Consider the following 27,192-nt stretch of genomic DNA (forward strand, 5'->3'; position numbering starts at 1 on the left):
TCTGAAATTTGTTGAAATCAGTCCACAGGTTTTGGAAGAGTTGTCTGGACATTAAAACCCTGTTTACAGTGACCAATTACCATAGCAACCATAATTTTGAGAAAAATAATGTGAGATGCACATCTACACATGGTCCTCTATATTTGTGTGAAGTTTCATTGGAATCGGTCCTTCGGTTTAGGAGGAGTTGCCTGGACAAACATGTCAGCTATTACAAAGGGCAATAACTCTGTAATTAAGGAGTTATGGGCCCTGTCACTTTGGTACTCTTTACATTGTCTTAGTATGACCTGTGTATACAAAAAATTTTCATTATCAAAGTTAAAAATAAATGCAAGCACCCTTAAGCTATGCTACAGACACGAAAGGTGCTGTTGCAGAACCGCCAACATCAATTTCTTGAAATTGACTATATTTTCCAGTAAAGCTATGAAAAATACATATGGAACAAGATTTTATTTTCACTTTTTCGTTTACAAGCATACCTTATTGTAATTTTCCTTACAAACAAATAACATTTTGACCTTATAAATACTTGATAAAGTGTGCTTGTGAGTATTCACGACTTTGGTACAAAATGGCCTCGTTCTAGCATGTCCGGAACGGAACAAGGTTTTCATATGTACTATCAGATGCCCCATGGCTATGCCTATCCGGGCATTAGGTAAAGGATCGATTTTCTTCGTGGGCGGTGTTAGAGCATTCCTGCAACAGCACCTTTGAACTCAGGCCATTTATTCTATAAACAAGGGTTTGTGGACCTTGAATCTAGTACAATACACATTGTTGTAGTGTTGTATATACCAGGTTTTACGATCCTTACCCGTGAGCTCCAGACACGAAAATATCGCACAGAGAGAGGGAAAGATAAAGTGCCGGTTAAATTCTATAGTTCACAGGTTATAACAGCTGTCACCACATGCGACCTTGAATACGAGTCAAGGTCATTTCTCTGAACAAACTTTTTTGCCAAGGCTCTATTGATATCATGGAAGATAACAGGCCCTCATCCTGGCGAGCTAACATCTATTCCGGGATCTAGAATTACAGAAGTCACTTCTGCCCTAATAGAAGTCACCCCCTCTCCCTCACCCCCTAGGGAACCACACGCTCTGTCAGTAGGTCTTTTCCATCCAGTAATGGTCCACCCTAAAATTCCATCACCTTGGTTACCGTCCACCTTACACACATTTCTAACCTGATTCTGAAGCTGGAGAATTTTATCATCAGCCTCCTTTAATTTTGCCTTCAACATCTTCACTTCATCTTCCAGTGGCATTACAACAGATTTCAGGATTTCCGCATCAGCTTGTGCCTGAAAAAGCCCAACACAAATCACTATTTACGAAGGAATCGCAATATAATGTCAACACAATTTACCAAGGAATCGTAATGTATAGTATCAACACAATTTACCAAGGAATCCTAATGTATGGTATCGACACAATTAACCATTTACTAAAGAATCACAATGAATAGTATCGACACAATTCACCATTTTCCAAGGAATCTCAATGTATAATAACAACATAATTCACGATTTACCAATGCATTAGAAAGTTGAATGTAGTAAAAATTATCACATTATCTCCTCTGTAATTTATATTTTCAAAAAAAAAAAAAAAAATCGACAGGAATAGTTAACCTATATAATTATGCAGCTACAAGTTTATATATTTTATTCAATCTTCTTTTTCCAGCATCAAACTTTGGTATGATGAACTATAATGATCAGTGCTGTTAACGCAGTATCTGATATCTCTTACACACACTTGATATTATCGTTCCATAATTCGGTTAAACACAGCGGAAAAATTAGAATATTGATTGATATTCTATGTCAACCAACACTACATATTTATTCGAAAGAATAAAAATCATCATGACATAGGAAGCCCATGGTAGCAGCAAACTAACGACTTATAATGTTAAACCTCTATTTATTTATTAAAAGTTAAAAGATGACTGAATTTTAAGGTAACATGAGGTTTTTTTTTTGGCTTAGCCGTATAGTATTCTTTCTGCACCAGATATGACCCGACAGGTGGCGTTGCTGGTCAAGATTAGGTATCTGATTGGTCAAAATAGCAGTAAATGCAAAATGCAGATAATTATGCAGTTAAAAACATACAAATTTAAGATTGAACGCAAGCTGAATAAGTGGATGTATCTTTTCAAATGACACGTTAACAAAATTATATTCCTGATTCAAATACAGTTTTATTATTACCAAAATTGATTCAAACCGATATAATTTCGTTATCCGTGCTGAAACGCATTAGTTCGTTGATTTATTTCACCAGCAGTTTACATTATAACCACCAGCATTTAAAACTCTATATATGCCGTTTATCTTTTTTAAAGATATTTCTTGTTTGTAATTATGTGATACAGTATATTAATCTATGGAAATGGATGCCATCAAGAATTGTTATAATACATGTATAGTGAAATATAAGTAACTATAGGATCTGTTCCCAGGTATAATATCGTTACTCGACTTGATAATCTTACACTTACGACAATTTTCATGAACAAGTGAATTACTCCTTCCTACCTTCTTCATGCTTTCCTCCAGACTTTCGTGTTCCGACTGAGTAGAGGACGTGGAGTGTTGACCCACACTCACCAGTTTTAACTGTTTAGCTACTGTACTCAGGAATCCTTCCCCACTACTGTAACACATAAATACACTCTCATTGTCAATTTATCAATTGTGCGGTTTCATGGTCAAACCAATCCGGTTTGTTTTTGTTTAACGTTCTATTAACAGCCAGGATCATTTAAGGACGTGCCAGGTTTTGGAGGTGGAGGAAAGCCGGAGTACCCGGAGAAAAACCACCGGCCTACAGTCAGTACCTGGCAACTGCCCCATGTAGGTTTCGAACTCGCAACTCAGAGGTGGAGGGCTAGTGATAAAGTGTCGGGACACCTTAACCACTCGGCCACCGAGGCCCCCGGTTTCATGGCCCTATTTGATTAATTTTTGATCATCATCTCATCACTAAATGTAAACTTTATTTATTATACAGAAGAAAACATGAGATTTCCCAAATTAATTGATTTATTAAGCTATTCACCTTTTGAACAACTTAGCCTAGGTTTCACCTTTTATTTGGCATCTTCTAGAAAATCCCAATTGGACCTTGCAGGTGATCTAATTTTCAAACCTACGAGTGAATTTTTTTTTATTTTGAGAAAACACCAATACTTCAAGTCTACATTCAAGCAGGTCTTTCTCGTTGTCTAAACTACAATTAAGGAGGTCTTTCTCGTTGTCTTAACAGATTATTTCTCAGAAATTTTGGATTCATGATCGAGACTTTCCCTCCCAATAAGGAAGCGTTGGCAGTGATTACAAGGTTGGGGTGTTTTGTGTCCTAAGCTGGTGGACAGATATGTAGGACACTTTGACCACAAGCTTGATACACACATTATGAATAATAGAATCTATCATTGGTCTGTTCCGTGGACAGGGATATCTCAACCAGAGTGTAAGAGTTATGCCCGTCAGCAGGAGGCTTGCAGAGTGCTGGCCAGCCAAACTCTTACACGACGGTTGAGATATACATCTTGTATCCTCATTTGTGGAACGGACCTGTGACTGATTAATTTTCTCACATACTTGCAAGCAAATCTTTTATGAAAGTTTTTCATTGTCCATCTTTAATGCTCCTTAATACATTGTATGTGCGTCAAAATTGATGATGTTGTGAGCAGCATCACATAGCGTGTGCCGGCTGTCTTTATCCTCCTGTGTAAGATCGATTTATCTTTTCCCTAGTAACCAGGGGATTTTTCCCTAGCAACCGGGGGATAACCCTGTGAAGTATGTGAGACAGAGCTTGTCTTAAATCCCTTAAGTCAGGTGATACCTATAAGAGAATTACCTATCCTGTCCACCACCATAAAGTTTATTCCTCAGGTCCAGCAACTCCTCTTCATAGTTTTCGTTCAGTTCCTGAAGCTTCTCTCGCTCAGTCTCATACTTCAGCGCCGTGTTCCTGGTGGCCTCGTTAGCTACCTCTGTCAAGTAGGAATCATATATGTAACTATGATTACTGTGATCAACCATTACGATCAACCTAAATCTTACCATCAACCTAAATCTTACCATCAACCTAAATCTTACAATATCAACCTAAATCTTACAATATCAACCTAAATCTTACAATATCAACCTAAATCTTACAATCAACCTAAATCTTACAATATCAACCTAAATCTTACAATATCAACCTAAATCTTACAATATCAACCTAAATCTTACCATCAACCTAAATCTTACCATCAACCTAAATCTTACCATCAACCTAAATCTTACAATATCAACCTAAATCTTACAATATCAACCTAAATCTTACAATATCAACCTAAATCTTACAATATCAACCTAAATCTTACCATCAACCTAAATCTTACCATCAACCTAAATCTTACAATATCAACCTAAATCTTACAATATCAACCTAAATCTTACTATCAACCTAAATCTTACCATCAACCTAAATCTTACCATCAACCTAAATCTTACAATATCAACCTAAATCTTACAATATCAACCTAAATCTTACCATCAACCTAAATCTTACAATATCAACCTAAATCTTACCATCAACCTAAATCTTACAATATCAACCTAAATCTTACCATCAACCTAAATCTTACCATCAACCTAAATCTTACAATATCAACCTAAATCTTACCATCAACCTAAATCTTACAATATCAACCTAAATCTTACCATCAACCTAAATCTTACCATCAACCTAAATCTTACAATATCAACCTAAATCTTACAATATCAACCTAAATCTTACAATCAAACCTAAATCTTACCATCAACCTAAATCTTACCATCAACCTAAATCTTACCATCAACCTAAATCTTACAATATCAACCTAAATCTTACAATATCAACCTAAATCTTACAATATCAACCTAAATCTTACAATATCACCTAAATCTTACCATCAACCTAAATCTTACCATCAACCTAAATCTTACGATCAACCTAAATCTTACCATCAACCTAAATCTTACAATATCAACCTAAATCTTACCATCAACCTAAATCTTACAATATCAACCTAAATCTTACAATATCAACCTAAATCTTACACTATCAACCTAAATCTTACCATCAACCTAAATCTTACAATATCAACCTAAATCTTACCATCAACCTAAATCTTACCATCAACCTAAATCTTACACTATCAACCTAAATCTTACCATCAACCTAAATCTTACAATATCAACCTAAATCTTACCATCAACCTAAATCTTACAATATCAACCTAAATCTTACCATCAACCTAAATCTTACAATATCAACCTAAATCTTACCATCAACCTAAATCTTACAATATCAACCTAAATCTTACAATATCAACCTAAATCTTACGGTCAACCTAAATCTTACCATCAACCTAAATCTTACAATATCAACCTAAATCTTACAATATCAACCTAAATCTTACAATATCAACCTAAATCTTACAATATCAACCTAAATCTTACGATATCAACCTAAATCTTACCATCAACCTAAATCTTACAATCAACCTAAATCTTACAATCAACCTAAATCTTACAATATCAACATAAATCTTACCATCAACCTAAATCTTACCATCAACCTAAATCTTACCATCAACCTAAATCTTATAGAACAGTAACTTTCATGAGATATGGGGTGTAAAAATAGCAGACTATAGATATATATATGATCAGTAAAACAAGAAACCAATTGATCGGAGTTTGTGGTCTATTAATAGAACAGTACCTTTCATGAGATGTTGGAGCGATGCCACTTCCTGTTGGCATTGTTCATGTATAGAAGCGATCTCGTCCTGTTTGTTGGACTCGGAATATGCTACTGCTGTCTTGATACTTTCCAGTTCACCTCCGACCTTGTCTAAATCCTCCTGGAGCTTCTTAGCAATATTCTGAGATTCACTAACAGCTAACTTTTCTTTCTTCAATTCCTCTAAAAATTGGGAATGTCATATGAATTACCAAAAAAAAATTATTACAATTTTATGGTATATTGAAATGGTACTTCAGAATATCACACCTAGAGAAAGTTGAACTGAAGCAAACTATATGTATTTCCTCCTTGTTCTATCAAACTTAAAAAAATTTTTCTGAACCAGAAATCTAAATGAATGTTTTAATCTTTGTAAAGAAAACTTCAGGGGAGTTGAAATAAGAATCAAATTGTGACAGACTTTGTTTCTCATATTTTGTATGTATTATTTGTACTACAAAGACTCTATAATCACATAAACCTAATTATATATATAATCATTCAAAGATCTTGGAAATAAAAACATGCGACAATGGATTACAAACACTGAACTGACTATTGTCAGTAAGGGCCGCGCCATGCCCCCCACAACAGATGTCAGGTATACAAAGTTAACACGCCCCACAACAGATGTTAGGTATACAAAGTTAACACGCCCCCACAACAGATGTCAGGTATACAAAGTTAACACACCCCCACAACAGATGTCAGGTATACAAAGTTAACACGCCCCCACAACAGATGTCAGGTATACAAAGTTAACACGCCCCCACAACAGATGTCAGGTATACAAAGTTAACACGCCCCCACAACAGATGTCAGGTATACAAAGTTAACACGCCCCCACAACAGATGTCAGGTATACAAAGTTAACACGCCCCCACAACAGATGTCAGGTATATAAAGTTAACACCCCCCCACAACAGATGTCAGGTATACAAAGTTAACACGCCCCCACAACAGATGTCAGGTATACAAAGTTAACACCCCCCACAACAGATGTCAGGTATACAAAGTTAACACACCTCACAACAGATGTCAGGTATACAAAGTTAACACGCCCCCACAACAGATGTCAGGTATACAAAGTTAACACCCCCCACAACAGATGTCAGGTATACAAAGTTAACACGCCCCCACAACAGATGTCAGGTATACAAAGTTAACACGCCCCACAACAGATGTCAGGTATACAAAGTTAACACGCCCCACAACAGATGTCAGGTATACAAAGTTAACACGCCCCCACAACAGATGTCAGGTATACAAAGTTAACACACCCCCACAACAGATGTCAGGTATACAAAGTTAACACCCCCCCCCACAACAGATGTCAGGTATACAAAGTTAACACGCCCCCACAACAGATGTCAGGTATACAAAGTTAACACACCCCCCACAACAGATGTCAGGTATACAAAGTTAACACACCCCCACAACAGATGTCAGGTATACAAAGTTAACACACACACACAACAGATGTCAGGTATACAAAGTTAACACGCCCCCACAACAGATGTCAGGTATACAAAGTTAACACGCCCCCACAACAGGTGTCAGGTATACAAAGTTAACATGCCCCCACAACAGATGTCTGGTATACAAAGTTAACACCCCCCACAACAGGTGTCAGGTATACAAAGTTAACACGCCCCCACAACAGATGTCAGGTATACAAAGTTAACACGCCCCCACAACAGATGTCAGGTATACAAAGTTAACACGCCCCCACAACAGATGTCAGGTATACAAAGTAAACACTCCCCCCACAACAGATGTCAGGTATACAAAGTTAACACGCCCCACAACAGATGTCAGGTATACAAAGTTAACACTCCCCCCACAACAGATATCAGGTATACAAAGTTAACACCCCCCACAACAGATGTCAGGTATACAAAGTTAACACGCCCCCACAACAGATGTCAGGTATACAAAGTTAACACGCCCCCACAACAGATGTCAGGTATACAAAAGGATGACAAATAGCCATCTGATGACAATTGGCTATATATATATAGTAACATTTTCCATTGGAAAAAAATGGAAAATTCATTATCATATTTTGTTTGTCTGAGGGAAATAGATTTACAATTTTAGTTAGCTAAAAAGTGTATTTCCATCAGTAAAAACTGAAGAAATAGCACATGTAAATATTTACTTATCATCAATGTCATACCTTCCTTCTGCAAATAAATTTCCTTGAATTTTGCTCGTTTTTGTCCGAAATCTGCTTCAATATTCTGCTTTTCCTTCAGTAGCTGTGCACATTTTTCCTTCAGTGAGGAGAGAGATTCTGGTTCTGAAAAATAACAAGAAAATTTGTCAACATTTGGTATTGACAGAATCCGTCAACATTTGGTATTGACAGAATCCGTCAACATTTGGTATTGACAGAATCCGTCAACATTTGGTACTGACAGAACCCGTTAACCTTTGGTATTGAGAGAACCCGTCAACATTTGGTACTGACAGTATCGGTTACCCGTCAACATTTGGTACTGACAGTATCGGTTACCCGTCAACATTTGGTACTGACAGTATCGGTTACCCGTCAACATTTGGTACTGTCAGTATCAGTTAACCGTCAACATTTGGTACTGACAGTATCAGTTACCCGTCAACATTTGGTATTGACAAGATTTGACTATTCTCTGCTTTACTGATCAAACTCCAAAATTGAACAAGCACATGTACAACCAAAATAACAAAAGAAGACAATACATTTGGGAAAGAGATTTATGAAGCAATAGCTTTTAAAACTTCAACAGCCAAAATTCAGAATGGGTGTCTGCTGGCCATTTTTATATTTTCAATCAGCTGCAGTCTCAAAATTAAACACGGACAACAAGGGATCTATAGGGGAACCTATACACGATGAACTTCATTAATTGTAAAATATTTCTGGAAACATGTACAGCAATAACAAAATTCAACTGTCAAAACAGGTCAGCAATTTTGTTTTTCCAATCAGGTTCATAATCAAATATATTTAATACAAAGGAGTAATGAATCAGGGCCGAACTTTGAGAGTCTATTTTTGACTCCCTGAAATCATATTGGACTCTTTGGTTTGAAAGTTCATGTCTATGTATGTTTTGACTTTTCTGATCTCCGAGAAATAGTGATTTCACTTCTGAAATTGTTAAAAAGCATGGGTCAATTGGATGTCCTGATGGACAAGACCCTGCCCTTCTTGGGCCTTGAACTTGAGCGACTTCATGCAATTGTAGCAGTATAGGCCGAATTAGGGAAATTCCCACTGAGCTGATCAGCTAGTAATCATAATATGACCTATATATACTGTCCACTTTTACATATAAAATTATTATGTACACAACTCGAGATGAAGGGGGACCAACAGACATATGCATAAGTGTGATTTTTCCTTATCATTTTAAAGATTTATGAAATAACAATTCATATGGTGGGCTACTACGAGTGTAAGTGTATACATGTGAGAGTAAATCCTATACATGAAACTGATGAAATCTGTGTATATATATATGCAGTGTTAAACATATATGCATGGCTTCTGTTACTCAGCTGACAGTGACTATAGAGCACTCGTCTAATGGCTCAGAATTCGAATGTATCAACTAGAAGACAGGGGTTTGATTCCCATTAGGCACTAAATAGCAGAAATGTGTTTATTTTTCCCTATTCTTTTACATCTGAAATGTTCTTTTAATTTTACCGGACTTTTCAGAAAATATTGACAAAAATAACCTCGGGATTGACAGGTAGGTATAGACCTACTAGTAGATGGACGATGGACCACAAATTACTGTCAATTTCGACAGACCCCCCCCTCCCCCCCCCCCTTCCCCTGCGAATCGTTGGTCAAAATAAGAAATAAGAAAAACTTAAATGATGAAGCATAAGTATGATCACTGAGCAATGACCCCTCACTCAGTTGCTGTCATTACTGAAAAAAACATGAACTATACATCTATATGACAGATAGAGAGAAATGATGATCAGTGTACTGTCTTTGTGTATGGTTGTGCTTCAGAATAATAAAGTATAAAATAATATAATCTACTTGACAAATGCTTCAACCAATGTGTTGTCTGTACAATGAGTTTCATTATATATATAGGCCTACTATATCAGTATTGTTGTCAAATTCAGAAGTGTGCACGTGCAAAAAATCGATAAAAATCGATTTGTTATTGATTAAACATACCCCGGTGACCAGTCAATTTTATCCAAACATTTCTTGAAATAATGAATTTACGTTGAATGATTTGAATTACGATATAGGGTGGATGTGCACGTTTGATAACCAGAAGTGTACAAAATCTGCATCAGACGATCCGTTTCATTCATCGGCATAATTTTGCCTGCATCCCATCAGGATGCAATGATCGGGTTTACCTTCGGTCTCCTCGGCCGATTGTGGAGACGGGAGATCCTCAATTTCAGCCATATTGGGAAATTAAACATCAAACATGTTCGAGTATATAAATAAGAGTATCCATTTTAAAGTCTGGCGATCGTGGTCTCCTGTCAAACGATGATAACGTCACTCCAGTTGTCATTGATTTCAATATCGCCCCCTACTTCCCGTATCGGAACTCTTTTACTGGAGATAAGAAAGTCACGAAGAAAAGCGCCAAAGTTTGAAAACTGTGAGGTTAGCCTTATATTATTGTGTTATCTGGCAGGATATTAACACCCGAGTTGAAATCCAATTTCCACGCCATTTTCTATTACATAGGACATATCGCGTAGTACATATCGCAGATATTGGATTTCAATTAGGGGTGCTAATTACCCGATACTCTAAAGTGTGTGCGGTAATTTGGGCTAAACCAGGCTAGGGATGTTAAATTTTAAAGTTCCCCTGGTCAGATTTAGATTCCGTATACAAACCTTACTTAGCCGAACGTCTCCGGGAGCGTGTGTACTCGTCCTTTCGAGAGTAATCTAAGAATTTTGTTTTGCAATAGACTAGACCTATATCTTGTATAAACATAAGAACAGAAGCAATCTGAAATGGTTTACATGAAGAAATTCAAGCTAACTAAAATCATACTTGTGATTTCCGCTCCATACCTACATGTAGATCAGAGACTTATATAGTATAGGATAGGTCTCTGCCTAGATTCACATCGTCCGTAACTTGTCTTCACAAATGTTTTAGAGAGACACTTGGACAATCAACAGCATTTTGAATTATCGAACCGAAATAAAAACACAAATAGTTAAAATGTGTGGACGTTAAGATTTTTGTTTAATGTGCCTTATGACAGAGACCTAAGGAACGATAGTATATAAGCCTAGGTCTCTGATGATTCTAATTACATGTTTGTATATTTGATTGGAGTCTGGTATAGATGACTATAAAGACCTGCGCCAGATATAAACTTTTCTTATCTTGAACATGTATAATAATTAGGTCATTTATTCATCAAAAAGAATGCATTCTTACCATTAAATATCAACCGTTTCACGAGAACATCCAATATGACATTTTGCACATATAGGGTATATTAGCCAGCATGGATATAAGGATTCCGACCTAATGGCACCCGTCGTAAATTGCTCGCTGTGTGGGCCGATACACCCCGTCCGATCGACCTATCTAGCAGCCTTTACGAGATAAAAATTGATATGTCATTATTTATCAGCTGAGATGAGAGGTCTTCCTTGTTTGTGACCCATTGGCGGGGTATTTAAAACTACACGTATGCACGTGACATTATTCCTAATCTCTTAATTGATAATTCAGTTACAACATACAATGTAAGAACCCCCCCCCACCCTTTTCTTTTTGCTTTTTACTTTCTTTCTTTCTCTCTTTCGTTCTTTCTTCCTTTTTTATTATGATAATAAGTCAAAATTTCGAAATGATAATAAAACTTGTGAATTTATAACCTAAATTTTGAGATACTAAATCGAAACTTGGAAATAATATCTCGATTTTTTTTTTAGATGCTACATGTGTATGTACTGTTGTGGATCAAAAGTCTTTTCCGCACGACCTAATTCTGCCACAATTTCTTGTATTTTCAACTTTTTAGTCACCTTCCCTACTTTCATTCATGGTTGTATTTTATTGAAATTTTGAGTATATTGAAACAGAAATATTTAGACATTCTGCATGCAAAATTTCGATGCATAAAACCTCATATGTAGCAGAGACGTGTGATATACATGTACACGTCTTTGTATGTAGGTAGTATTTAAAAGTAACATCAAAACCATCATGATTTCCCTTGGCACAGTCATCATTATTATCATCAAAATGACGTTACTAAAATTAGAATTTCTTAAATAAATGACAACGGAAAATAATGGAAATATTAATAAATTAAATCTAAATAAAACTCTTTCAGCATACAAACAAAATCAGCCCTTTAACAAATACAGGAAAATTCATTGATAAAATGTTTAAATGCTAATTGATGATATGGCAAATTTAAAATGTTCGGACAGACTTTTAATCTGACAGTTTAGAAATTTTGAGGTACTAATTCGAATTCATAATTCAAAATTTTCAACAACAAAAAAGAAGAAGAAGAAGAAGAATTCAGGTGGCAGCAGCAACACGCTTCGTAGTACCTAATATATAAGATACCATTATATATGTATAATACATGTATATATTATATATCGGGTTTAAAATGTATCATTATAATCAATAAAATGAGTGGGTGAATCATATGCCGGAGACATGACATCTCTGGCATAGCACACTATATTAAGTTGTTATCATAGAGAGACTTTATCAGAATGAAAGTGTATAGTGATTCAGTCAGTGTCACGTACACAACCTTACGGTGCATAAAACTCGGGTGAGGACAAAACCCGGAATGCACTCAGGCGTGAAGAGATTTTTCATAATATTTTGTATTTATTAGGACATATCTCCGTTATTACTGAATGGATTTTTGTTCGTAAACGGGTTGATTTATCCCCTTTAAAATAATATAAGTTATATTTAACAGTATCAAAAATTAGAAGTGAAAGTGGTGGCCGGAATGAACCCATATGGAATAAAAATGTCGATATTTACAACTGTTTTCGTTATAATAAATACCCATATCTCAAATATTACTGAACAGATTTTTGTTCGGGAACCACCCAAAAACGGAGAATTTAGTACTCTTTCACATGGTATAAACTGTTTGAATACATGTTCGATATTACTTTCAAAAGTGGTGGCCGGAATGAATTGACGTGGTGTGAAAAAATAGCAAAATCGTCAAAGTTACATGTAAATTTCCATCTTTATTGGTCCATAACTCTTTTATTACTTAACCGATTTCTGTTCGGGACACACTCTAGACAAGATAATTTTATAGGCTTTAAGCTGATATAACTTTTATTAATATTCATTACAAATTCGGTGCAAAAGTGGTGGTCGGAATGAACCTAGGTGAAATTCACGGACGCCATTTTGAACAAAAGGTGAATGTAAAAACAACACAAGCTACATGCTAGTTCTTTAATACAAGGGAAGTAACTCGAGCAAGGAAAAATTACCTGTAGAACTTTTAGCCATTCTGTTAGAATGTTACCAGGCTCTGCGACGTGGACGCAGTTCTACTTAAGAGCCCCCCTTTTTTTTATTCTTTTATTTTCATAGAGTCAGTATATTTTTGCTTTATTGTTTTATTTAAATTATTTTATTTTTTTATTCTAATTCTTTTTATTCTATTTATTTATGTATAGATATTTTTGTTTCATCGTTATATGAAAATGAATTTTTAAAACCTACGGTGATCGGAACATAACCAGTCTTCTTCTGAATCTCTAAGATTTGCACACTCTTTATGTTTCCACGTTTTACAATGTACCCTACCTGTTCTCCAGTCACAGCCAATCATCTCATCCATCCAATCTGGAAACCCACAAGAACAACTACAATTTATTGTGATACTGTTATTACTTGCCTTTTTTAGTTGTGATGCTATTTTAACGAACTGTGGAAACGGCATGAAATAACCTTTATCTAAACACCAAATTAAGTGATCCCGCATTTGATTTTCAATGAAATTAGTTTTTTGTTTGAATGAATTACCTTTAAAACAAAATTCTACCATATTAGCTATTGCAAAAAGCCCACAATCGTAGTCCTGTACATCTAAAATTTTGACTGGGATACTACTTTTATTATTACCGTAAATACTACAAAGCTGAAGTTCGATTGACGGAGTGTTAACTGTATGATTTTCTTTTGATGCTAAACTGTCTAGAACGGATATATCCCCATTACTTGTTTGAAAACTTGTAACCCAGTGGTCTCTTCCATTATGGTGAATTTGAACAGAAGGTGAAACTACAGATTGAAAAGCTATTTGGTTTTTCCATTTGCATTTATTTGAATCATATACTGGAGCTAAGTTTGTCAACTGAAAACCATTCAAACCAGGAAATTGTTTAGACATTATTGATTGTACTTCATTTATAATATCAGAACAAATCCATTCTTTATTGGAAATTTTAAGTTTATGACTTTCATTTAAGTTATTTACCCATGGGTTTTGTAGCGACTCTGTGCTATCAGCGACTTTACGTTTTTTAACAAGTTGTACATTATCTACTGCTACTGTTTTACCGTTTTCGTTAGAAGTAGGTTCTAATAAGTTTATAAAAGACTCGTTTTTTAAATTACCTTTGACAAAGTCTACGATTTCATCGGGGTTTAAAAGTTTTTTGGGTATGACAATTTCATCTTTTGGAATCTTAGCATATACAAATTTATCTAAAAGTTTGTATTGTCCTATTCCTGTCATTCCAGTTTGAATGTTATAAATATCTATACTGTAGCAACTGTAAACTTAATGTTAAAATATCGACGGGTAATTCCTTACCTTTCACGTGAGTTTTCAAGACAGCGTTGATACTTTCTGACGCATTATTTGTAATACCTGACAGCGGATTATACAAACCAATGAACTGTTGAATGTTCCACTTTGCAGCATGTAATTTGATGTCATTCTGGAGATGGTTGTTAAAGTAGTTTAGCGCTAATTGGGACCACTTACCTGTGCGAAGTTGGACTGTGTCGTCAAAGTCTTCCTCGTTTGACTGAAGAATTCTAGTTAAATCTTGTAAATAAATAGCTATCTCAGAACTATCTGCATGATTCTTTTGTACCAGTATTTAAAGTCTCTTTTAATATGATTCCAGCAGAACAGATTAGTACAATTTGGTAACACCTTTTTAATTGCATTAGAAACACCCTTTTCTCTATCTGTTATAATTGGAATATTCTTTTTCAAAAGTTTTGGAACTTTTTCACAAAGATAATCAAACAATCGCTCGTGACATTTTTGAAATTTCCTTTCATGTACCAAAAATGCTAATGGAATGTTAGGTTTGTTTTCAAAAAGGATATGTTGGAAAATGACTGGTGTTACATAAAAATCACCTAGATCAAAAGTTGTGTCATACCCTAAACACATTGTTACTGAGCTATCGTCTAAATCTAACAATTGGTTAAAAACCTCAAAAATTTCTGGTAAATCAAGAATAGTTACTAAGTCAGGATACACTTTAATCTCGTGTACAAAACCAGCGTAAGCTCATCTAAAGATTAATTATATTCATCAAGGTGTGAACGAGCCGCCAGTTACCTGGTCATGGTGGCCGGTGTACCGTGTAGGCCTATTTGTTGTTTTAGTATAGACGTAGTGTGCTATCGGCTTGGACATACTTGTAAAATGGCGTCCGTGAATTTCACCTAGGTTCATTCCGACCACCACTTTTGCACCGAATTTGTAATGAATATTAATAAGTTATATCAGCTTAAAGCCTATAAAATTATCTTGTCTAGAGTGTGTCCCGAACAGAAATCGGTTAAGTAATGAAAGAGTTATGGACCAATAAAGATGGAAATTTACATGTAACTTTGACGATTTTGCTATTTTTTCACACCACATCAATTCATTCCGGCCACCACTTTTGAAAGTAATATCGAACATGTATTCAAACAGTTTATACCATGTGAAAGAGTACTTAATTCTCCGTTTTTGGGTGGTTCCCGAACAAAAATCTGTTCAGTAATATTTGAGATATGGGTATTTATTATAACGAAAACAGTTGTAAATATCGACATTTTTATTCCATATGGGTTCATTCCGGCCACCACTTTCACTTCTAATTTTTGATACTGTTAAATATAACTTATATCATTTTAAAGGGGATAAGTCAACCCGTTTACGCCGGTATCCGAACAAAAATCCATTCAGTAATAACGGAATTATGACCTAATAAACACAATAAATAAAAAAAAATCTCTTCACGCCCGAGTGCATTCCGGGTTTTGTACTCGCCCATAAAACTCTGGAAATAACATTATGATTTTAAAAGGAGTTGTGCTTAATGTTTCAATCAGTGAATATGGTTTGTGTACTTAATCATGGCAGAGACATATAATTATATCTCTGATCATGGTTAACTTATTACCTTATTTAATTATCATCAGTTAAATTGTGCAAATCAAACTCGCCCATACATTATTCGGAACTCATCGGGTATTGTACTCGTTGTTGGAGTTCCGGATGGGAAAAGGTAAGATGGTTGCATCGTGAAAACCTTAGCAGTCACAGTCAAGTTACATGTAGGTAAGCGTGCCAGAAAAACATATGGACAGCTATCAGCACATGACTAAAATCAAATCATCATAATATATTTGGGTGCATTGCTGTTGAATGCAATGAAGCGTAAGCTACAGTAGGCTATAGTTAACGGGCCAAACTTGAGTATATTAAAAACACAGGGGCACGTTACAATAAGAATGTATACTGTACATGAATGATTGAAATGTATGGGGGTCAGTAGAAACATTAACACATTCAAAAGTATTTGGGTCTTGTGTTATGTTTATACTGACCACATACATGTTTAATCATTTCATGTACATTATTAGGTAACGTGCCCCTGTGTTGCAAATGCGTATCATTATGTATCATATGAGATGGGACGTAACGTCGATATATATCCGTGCAAGGTTCATTACAAATTTTATGTTAATGTGCAATATAGCTAGTTATCGACCCCTTTTCAGCCTTTATTGCTAAGAAAGTGATAACTCTTCCGATTACCATGGACTTGGATATACATTTTTATCTACAATTTATTGTTGTGTCAGAGATAAATTAGGGTTTAGACAATTCCAGCTACACATGCTCTTTGCAGGTTCTCAACAATTCATGACGACAACAATACCACAATGTCAGGGCAACTATACAATGACTTCGCGTCAACAATTCAATCACATCCAATGAACTTTGTCTCGCATTTGATACAGGAGAGAGAACGTACCACTCCAGGTAAGAGAAAAACAGTCATTACTCGACAATCACTCAAGTTGTGATCCCACTGTTTCTGAACCAAGGGGAGGAAATATTCTATCAATCTCCAGTTGTGATCCCACTGTCTCGGACCTAGGGGAGGAAATATTCTATTAATCTCCAGTTGTGATCCCACTGTCTCGGACCTAGGGGAGGAAATGTTCTATTAATCTTGCAGGTAGTTGGCTGACGTGTTTATATGTTGTCATAATGATAAATTGACAAAGTGATATATGTCATTGTTAAGTTTCCCTTATATCTTGACTTTGTACAGTTATTTTAAAGTCTCTGTGGAGAAACACAAACTGTCCCATCTCTGTGGCGAAACACAATTAAACCATCCTCTCTCTGTGGAGAAACACAAACCCTCCCATCTCTGTGGAGAAACACAAACTGTCCCATCTCTGTGGAGAAACACAAACCGTCCCATCTCTGTGGAGAAACACAAACCGTCCCATCTCTGTGGAGAAACACAAACTGTCTCATCTCTGGAGAAACACAAACCATCCCATCTCTGTGGAGAAACACAAACCGTCCTCTCTCTGTGGAGAAACACAAACCGTTCTCTCTCTGTGGAGAAACACAAACCGTCCTCTCTCTATGGAGAAACACAAACCGTCCCATCTCTGTGGAGAAGCACAAACCGTCCTCTCTCTGTGGAGAAACACAAACCGTCCTCTCTCTGTGGGGAAACACATACCATCCTCTCTCTGTGGAGAAACACAAACCGTCCTCTCTCTGTGGAGGAACACATAACTTCTCGTCTCTGTGAAGAAACACCATCCTATCTCTGTGGAAAAACACAAACCATCCCGTCTCTGTGGAGAAACACAAACCGTCCTCTCTCTGTGGAGAAACACAAACCGTCCTCTCTCTGTGGAGAAACACAAACTGTCCTCTCTCTGTGGAGGAACACATAACTTCTCGTCTCTGTGGAGAAACACACACTGTCCCGTCTCTAGCTTATATTTAAGGTCTCTGACTATTTTTAGCCCACCATCATCAGATGGTGGGCTATTCAAAACGCCCTGCGTCCGTGGTCGGTCCGTCCCTCTGTCCGTAAACAATTCTTGTTATCGCTATTTCTCAGAAAGTACTGAAGGGATCTTTCTCAAATTTAATATGTGGGCTTTCCTTGGTGCCTAGTTATGCATATTGCTTTTTGAGACCCATCTGAAACCAACATAGCCGACAGGCAGACATCTTGGATTTTGACAATTGAAATTTGTTTTCGCTATTTCTGAGAAAGTACTGAAGGGATCTTTCTCAAATTTCATAAGTAGATTCCCCTTGATGCCTAAATATGCATATTTCGTTTTGAGACCCATCTGAAAACAACATGGCCTACAGGCAGCCATCTTGGATTTTGACAATTGAAGTTTGTTATCGCTATTTCTCAAAGTACTGAAATCTCAAAATTCTTATATAGCTAGGATTCCCTTGTTTGAAAAGTACTGGAGGGATGTCTCAATTTGAACAGATTAGTAAAATGAAGGGAAAAGTAGAGAGAAGATCAATCTGACATAGAACCTATAAAGATCATTCAATGGTGGGTGCCAAGATCCCTCTGGGATCTCTTGTTGTTCTGATGCCAACCGACATGGCACTCTATCCTTATCAAACAGTATTTGAGATAGCATGGTTATATGAGCATGATGTAAAATTCAGAGGTACCAAGTTTGAATTTAATGGCTGAAATTGAGAACAAGTCTGGCCATTCATTCTCCTACACCATAATTGTATTTTATAAAATCTTATTTAAATTAACAGTATTTTTTGTGTGGTTACAATTCCTCTTACTTGTATTTCATTTGTTTCAGCTCCCTTCAGATGACAGAAGACTAGGGATTTAAATATTGTAATGGCTACCAATGGTGGTGAAATGACTACATCACTACAAATGGACGTTTTGTTGAGTTATATGAGATGACCAGGCTACTATGACTTAAATTGTACTTGGCGAAGTGTGGTGGATATTTTTCCATGGAGAACACCGACAACATGTCTGGTGTGTGTGATAAGGCCTGCCTAGATGTTTGTAGCTTATCGAAGCAGCAAAATGCACTGACAAGAAAAAAGCCGTACAAGTGTGATGTTTGTGGTAAATTTTTTGCGCAGTCAGCTCATCTTGAAACACATTTCAGAACACATACTGGAGAAACTCCTTACAAATGTGATGTCTGTGGTAAGGAATTCAGTGAATCGTCCAAGCTACAGAGGCATTTCCGATCCCACACTGGCTCCAGACCCTATAAGTGTGATTTCTGTGGTAAGGAATTTATCCGAAGAGACACGCTGCAGAAACATACAAGAACACACACGGGAGAGAAGCCTTACACGTGTGATATCTGTGGTAAGGGATTCAGTCAGTCCGCTCACCGCCAGATGCACACATTGACACATTCTGGACAGAAGCCGTATAAGTGTGACGTCTGTGATAAGGTGTTTAGTCAGTCCTCTCACATGAAAACTCATTTCAGGACACACATTGGATACAGTCCTTTCAAGTGTGATGTGTGTGGTAAGGAATTCACAAGGGCAGAGTACCTACAGAAACATAGTATGACACATACCGGAGAGAAACCTTACAAATGTGACTTCTGTGGACGCGGGTTTATACAGTCATCTAACCTCCGAAGACATATCAGGTCACATACGGGAAATAACCCTGTGTTGTCTGTGTAAGGGGAATAACCCTGTATTGTCTGTGTAAGGGAAATAACCCTGTATTGTCTGTGTTAGGGTAATAACCCTGTATTGTCTGTGTAAGGGAAATAACCCTTTGTTGTCTGTGTAAGGGGAAATAACCCTGTGTTGTCTGTGTAAGGGAAATAACCCTGTATTGTCTGTGTAAGGGAAATAACCCTGTATTGTCTGTGTAAGGGAAATAACCCTGTGTTGTCTGTGTAAGGGAAATAACCCTGTGTTGTCTGTGTAAGGGAAATAACCCTGTGTTGTCTGTGTAGGGGAAATAACCCTGTATTGTGTGTGTTAGGGAAATAACCCTGTATTGTCTATGTTACTAAATAACCCTGTATTGTGTGTGTAAGGGAAATAACCCTGTGTTGTCTGTGTAAGGGAAATAACCCTGTATTGTCTAAGGGAAATAACCCTTTATTATCCGTGTAAGGGAAATAACCCTGTATTGTCTGTGTAAGGGAAATAACCCTGTATTGTCTGTGTAAGGGAAATAACCCTTTGTTGTCTGTGTAAGGGAAATAACCCTGTGTTGTCTGTGTAAGGGAAATAACCCTGTGTTGTCTGTGTAAGGGAATGTGTTTTCTGTGTTAGGGAAATAAATTAAATGTGCTGTACATTACTGTGTATTGCCCACTCTGTTAAATTGCCGCCACAAACCAAATAATGGATTTATAATTAAGAATACTCAGATAGCCAACTCCGGTGCATCGTCCTCAAGTTATATGCTAATTAGTAATTATAAAGTAGAAGTTCAGGGAAAACCTTGGCTGTGTGTATCACAGTTGATCAGGACACCTGTATTGTTTTGACAAGAGAACAGTGTCAATAAACGTTTTTCTGGATATATATACTTGTTAGTTGTTTTTAATTGATATATGTCCATATACAGGTAAATGTACCATTATGATAATTAACACATACAGGTAAATGTACCATAATGAACACATACAGGTAAATGTACCATAATTAACACATACAGGTAAATGTACCATTATGATAATTAACACATACAGGTAAATGTACCATAATTAACACATACAGGTAAATGTACCATTATGATAATTAACACATGCAGGTAAATGTACCATAATTAACACATACAGGTAAATGTACCATTTTGATAATTAACACATGCAGGTAAATGTACCATATTTAACACATACAGGTAAATGTACCATACTTGATACATACAAGTAAATATACCATTATTAGCTCACCTGGTCCGAAGGACCTTATGCCATACCATGGCGTCCGTCGTCCATTCGTCCGTCAACAATTGACTTCTTCTTCATAACCAGTGATCAGAATTTTGGTCAGAAGTATCCCTGTGGGGTGGGGACTCAAAATTGTACAAATGGTGGGGCTGACTCCCCAAGGGTCTACAGGGCGGGGCCAAAAGGGGTCAATTAAGCTCTATTAATATAAAAGCAGGCCAGCTGTATATGTGCCAAAAGGATCGACATGATCTATCATATTGAAGGGTAACACATACGTTGTACATTTTTCACCATCAGTAATCTCGGCAGATATTGACAAAGCTTTGAATGGCTACAGTACCAAATATCCCGACAAAATATTATTAATGGATTTGTAAAAATAAAATTAAGAATGTCTGCCATTTGTCTGTAAGGAACTAAACCTAATAACTCGCATATTATTAACCCTAATTAAGGGGATGTATAATTGGTGTTATACAATGAACTTTAATTAAGGGGTGTATAATTGGTGTTATACAATGAACTTTAATTAAGGGGTGTATAATTGGTGTTATACCCTAATTAAGGGGATATATAATTGGTGTTATACCCTAATTAAGGGGATATATAATTGGTGTTATATCATAATTAAGGGGATGTATAATTGGTGTTATATCATAATTAAGGGGGTGTATAATTGGTGTTATACACTAATTAAGGGGATGTATAATTGGTGTTATACCCTAATTAAGGGGATATATAATTGGTGTTATATCATAATTAAGGGGATGTATGATTGGTGTTATACACTAATTAAGGGGATGTATAATTGGTGTCATATCATAATTAAGGGGATGTATAATTGGTGTTATATCATAATTAAGGGGATATATAATTGGTGTTATACCCTAATTAAGGGGATGTATAATTGGTGTTATACACTAATTAAGGGGATGTATAATTGGTGTTATACAATGAACTTTAATTAAGGGGTGTATAATTGGTGTTATACAATAACTTTAATTAAGGGGTGTATAGTTGGTGTTATACCCTAATTAAGGGGATATATAATTGGTGTTATACACTAATTAAGGGGATGTATAATTGGTGTTATATCATAATTAAGGGGATGTATAATTGGTGTTATACCCTAACTAAGCGGATGTATAGTTGGTGTTATACACTAATTAAGCGGATGTATAATTGGTGTTATATCATAATTAAGGGGATGTATAATTGGTGTTATATCATAATTAAGGGGATGTATAATTGGTGTTATACACTAATTAAGCGGATGTATATTTGGTGTTATGTTATAATTAAGGGGATGTATAATTGGTGTTATACCCTAATTAAGGGGATGTATAATTGGTGTTATATCATAATTAAGGGGATGTATAATTGGTGTTATACACTAATTAAGGGGATGTATAATTGGTGTTATATCATAATTAAGGGGATGTATAATTGGTGTTATACACTAATTAAGGGGATGTATATTTGGTGTTATGTTATAATTAAGGGGATATATAATTGGTGTTATACACTAATTAAGGGGATGTATAATTGGTGTTATATCATAATTAAGGGGATGTATAATTGGTGTTATACACTAATTAAGGGGATGTTTATTTGGTGTTATGTTATAATTAAGGGGATGTATAATTGGTGTTATACACTAATTAAGGGGATGTATAATTGGTGTTATATCATAATTAAGGGGATGTATAATTGGTGTTATATCATAATTAAGGGGATGTATAATTGGTGTTATATCATAATTAAGGGGATGTATAATTGGTGTTATACACTAATTAAGGGGATGTATAATTGGTGTTATACACTAATTAAGGGGATGTATAATTGGTGTTATATCATAATTAAGGGGATGTATAATTGGTGTTATATCATAATTAAGGGGATGTATAATTGGTGTTATACACTAATTAAGGGGATGTATAATTGGTGTTTTACCATAATTAAGGGGATGTATAATTGGTGTTATATCATAATTAATGGGATGTATAATTGGTGTTATACACTAATTAAGGGGATGTATAATTGGTGTTATACACTAATTAAGGGGATGTATAATTGGTGTTATATCATTATTAATTATGGGGATGTATAATTGGTGTTATACACTAATTAAGGGGATGTATAATTGGTGTTATGTTATAATTAAGGGGATGTATGATTGGTGTTATACACTAATTAAGGGGATGTATAATTGGTGTTATATCATAATTAAGGGGATGTATAATTGGTGTTATATCATAATTAAGGGGATGTATAATTGGTGTTATACACTAATTAAGGGGATGTATAATTGGTGTTATACACTAATTAAGGGGATGTATAATTGGTGTTATATCATAATTAAGGGGATATATAATTGGTGTTATACACTAATTAAGGGGATATATAATTGGTGTTATATCATAATTAATTATGGGGATGTATAATTGGTGTTATACCCTAATTAAGGGGATGTATAATTGGTGTTATATCATAATTAAGGGGATATATAATTGGTGTCATATCATAATTAAGGGGATGTATAATTGGTGTTATATCATAATTAAGGGGATGTATAATTGGGGTTATACACTAATTAAGGGGTGTATAATTGGTGTTATATCATAATTAAGGGGATGTATAATTGGTGTTATACACTAATTAAGGGGATATATAATTGGTGTCATATCATAATTAAGGGGATGTATAATTGGTGTTATATTATAATTAAGGGGATGTATAATTGGGGTTATACACTAATTAAGGGGTGTATAATTGGTGTTATATCATAATTAAGGGGATGTATAATTGGTGTTATATCATAATTAAGGGGATGTATAATTGGTGTTATATCATAATTAAGGGGATGTATAATTGGTGTTATATCATAATTAAGGGGATGTATAATTGGTGTTATACACTAATTAAGGGGATGTATAATTGGTGTTATACACTAATTAAGGGGATGTATAATTGGTGTTATACCCTAATTAAGGGGATGTATAATTGGTGTTATACACTAATTAAGGGGATGTATAATTGGTGTTATACCCTAATTAAGGGGATGTATAATTGGTGTTATACACTAATTAAGGGGATGTATAATTGGTGTTATACACTAATTAAGGGGATGTATAATTGGTGTTATATCATAATTAAGGGGATGTATAATTGGTGTTATATCATAATTAAGGGGATGTATCATTGGTGTTATATCATAATTAAGGGGATGTATAATTGGTGTTATATCATAATTAAGGGGATGTATAATTGGTGTTATATCATAATTAAGGGGGTGTATAATTGGTGTTATATCATAATTAAGGGGATGTATAATTGGTGTTATACCCTAATTAAATGTAAATGAAGAATCTGGACAGGCTCCGGGAGCAGTTTGAGAAATGGCGTTCTGAGCGAGGAATTCGGCGATGTTTTCACGGATTATTGTGTTTTGGATGTACCAATTCGTATTGAGTGGCTCGGTAGGTTAAAGATGAATGTTTTCTGATGACGGTCGCATGTAGTGTGCGCCGTGTCAGTTTGAATAAATGTGTTTTTTAGTCGATTGAAGTGAGATGGGGTGCCGTTTCTCTCGTGGCGTAGTTGCCAACCTTCCCTCTTACACATTACACATACCGCTGTCATATAAAAAAAAATCGAAAGTGATATTTTCTATGCAAGCGCCTGTGGGTTCTTCCGCACCGTGTAGACGTAGTACTTCAATAATTTGCTTGTGATGTGTCGACATGAATCCCATGTCGCCTCAACTCGCTGCATTTGAAGAGTTTTCCGAAGATCCTAAAAATAATCTACACGCCTTATTCTGTATATTTTTCACATGTGTCCATTTCGATATTCCCCATATTCCAGCACCGTAGTAGAGTACAGGTTCCACGAGGTTGCGATATAATTTTTCAAATACATCAAAGGAAAAACCTCCATTTGAAAGGAACTTAGTGTATAAAGCAGATAGTGCCCTGCTCGCTGATTTAGTAATATTTTGAAGTCCATAAATTCATTAAACGTTAATCCTAGATAACGGTACGAGGTTTCGTAATCAATACGTTGATCTCCACACTTAAATATGTAATTTGATCTGGGTGAATTTTTCCCCTGAAGTGTAAAACTTTGTTTTTTTTTCAGTATTTATAGACATCCTCCACTTGCGACACCAGGAGCTAGCAACATCCAACATTTTTTGTAGACTTATTTCATCTTCAGCAATTAATGCAATGTCAACTGCATATAGTAATATTGCTAGATTTTGTCCATTTATACTCGTTCCACAATTCAGAGAGTTGATTTCGTCGACAATGTCATTAACATTTATAGAAACAAGTGTTGGAGACAATTTACAGCCTTGTTTCGCTCAGAATTTAATATCGAAAAAGGTCAGATAAAGAATTTCCTAGCTTAACAGCACTCCTCGTTAATGTATATAACGATTTAATAGCGTTTAAAAAAGGACCAGTGATTCCAAGCTTCATCAGTTTGTACCACAGTAAATCACGATGAATATTTTCAAACGGCAGTTTTGCATCAATAAAACATACAAATGTGTCCTTTCTCTGAATTCTCCTGTTCTTAACAATACAGAGACTTGTATATACGTCTCTGGTAATACTAAACTTCAACTGTCGGCCATTTTGTTTTCTGTTTTATATTTACTCGCTGCCACCATTTCAGAACTGATTGAACAACAAGTTATGTAAGATTATATTTACACTTTATTTGTAACATCGTAACTAATTTAAATCCACCAAGTAATATCCATGCACTCAACACCAGCCTTCAATCTCTCTCAGTAACGTTTGTTATTACATGTACAGATCTACTTAGTCGTTAACTGGCGCTATATACAACTATACACTGTTCACCCTACCTACCACAAACTTCCCATAGACTACAACTATACACTGTTCACCCTACCCACCACAAACTTCTCATAGACTACAACTATACACTGTTCACCCTACCTACCACAAACTTCCCATAGACTACAACTATACACTGTTCACCCTACCTACCACAAACTTCTCATAGACTACAACTATACACTGTTCACCCTACCTACCACAAACTTCCCATAGACTACAACTATACACTGTTCACCCTACCCACCACAAACTTCTCATAGACTACAACTATACACTGTTCACCCTACCTACCACAAACTTCCCATAGACTACAACTATACACTGTTCACCCTACCTATCACAAACTTCCCATAGACTACAACTATACACTGTTCACCCTACCTATCACAAACTTCCCATAGACTACAACTATACACTGTTCACCCTACCCACCACAAACTTCTCATAGACTACAACTATACACTGTTCACCCTACCTATCACAAACTTCCCATAGACTACAACTATACACTGTTCACCCTACCTACCGCACACTTCTCATAGACTACAACTATACACTGTTCACCCTACCTACCACACACTTCCCATAGACTACAACTATACACTGTTCACCCTACCTACCGCACACTTCTCATAGACTACAACTATACACTGTTCACCCTACCCACCACAAACTTCTCATAGACTACAACTATACACTGTTCACCCTACCCACCACAAACTTCTCATAGACTACAACTATACACTGTTCACCCTACCCACCACAAACTTCTCATAGACTACAACTATACACTGTTCACCCTACCCACCACAAACTTCTCATAGACTACAACTATACACTGTTCACCCTACCCACCACAAACTTCTCATAGACTACAACTATACACTGTTCACCCTACCTACCACAAACTTCTCATAGACTACAACTATACACTGTTCACCCTACCCACCACAAACTTCCCATAGACTACAACTATACACTGTTCACCCTACCTACCACAAACTTCTCATAGACTACAACTATACACTGTTCACACTACCCACCACAAACTTCTCATAGACTACTATTCTATCCAATCTGCCAATTTACCTGCTGTACCAGCGGTCAGCTCACCGGTCTCACTGACAAGTTATGTGACAGACTTCCCTACGGAGAATTCACCCAGTCACTCTCTAATACATATCTTCCAACCAAAACAATGATCTCTGACTACTTATAGCTACCTCAATTAAACTTCAACAATGCCCGCGAGCCAAGGCTAATGAACTGCATAACAACT

The 27,192-nt window shown here is 36.0% G+C and overlaps 2 protein-coding genes across 4 annotated transcripts in view; one reads left to right on the plus strand and one right to left on the minus strand.

The window, feature by feature from the left end:
• The window catches only part of LOC117332432 (rab GTPase-binding effector protein 1-like), a 47,773-nt gene extending 37,388 nt beyond the window's left edge, over positions 1 to 10,385 (minus strand). Inside the window, exons 1-6 of the mRNA XM_033891331.1 lie at positions 10,194 to 10,385; positions 7,993 to 8,115; positions 5,790 to 5,993; positions 3,891 to 4,026; positions 2,558 to 2,675; positions 1,199 to 1,315 (exon numbers count right to left, since the gene is read on the minus strand). Coding sequence (XP_033747222.1) covers positions 1,199 to 1,315; positions 2,558 to 2,675; positions 3,891 to 4,026; positions 5,790 to 5,993; positions 7,993 to 8,115; positions 10,194 to 10,245 — 750 coding nt within the window. The 5' untranslated portion in view covers positions 10,246 to 10,385. The remainder of the gene's footprint in view (positions 1 to 1,198; positions 1,316 to 2,557; positions 2,676 to 3,890; positions 4,027 to 5,789; positions 5,994 to 7,992; positions 8,116 to 10,193) is intronic.
• Positions 10,386 to 16,300: 5,915 nt separating this feature from the next.
• LOC117333278 (zinc finger protein 239-like) lies at positions 16,301 to 20,668 on the plus strand. 3 transcript variants are annotated; one of them, XM_033892500.1, is made up of 3 exons: positions 16,301 to 16,393; positions 16,968 to 17,101; positions 18,943 to 20,668. In XM_033892500.1, exon 3 carries the CDS (start codon positions 19,106 to 19,108, stop codon positions 19,805 to 19,807), a length of 702 nt encoding a protein of 233 aa, XP_033748391.1. In that variant the 5' UTR covers positions 16,301 to 16,393; positions 16,968 to 17,101; positions 18,943 to 19,105; the 3' UTR covers positions 19,808 to 20,668. The 3 variants fall into 3 exon arrangements, with proteins under 3 accessions (XP_033748391.1, XP_033748392.1, XP_033748393.1); XM_033892501.1 differs by having other exon boundaries at positions 16,333 to 16,389; XM_033892502.1 differs by lacking the exon at positions 16,301 to 16,393 and having other exon boundaries at positions 16,448 to 17,101.
• Positions 20,669 to 27,192: the final 6,524 nt, after the last annotated feature.

This window comes from Pecten maximus, chromosome 8 (assembly GCF_902652985.1).
Source record: "Pecten maximus chromosome 8, xPecMax1.1, whole genome shotgun sequence".
Classification (NCBI taxonomy): Eukaryota; Metazoa; Mollusca; class Bivalvia; order Pectinida; family Pectinidae; genus Pecten; species Pecten maximus.

What these genes read in the sequence shown, in the direction of transcription:
- LOC117333278 (XM_033892500.1), top strand. Translation starts at nt 19,106, where the DNA reads ATGGAGAACACCGACAACATGTCTGGTGTGTGTGATAAGGCCTGCCTA.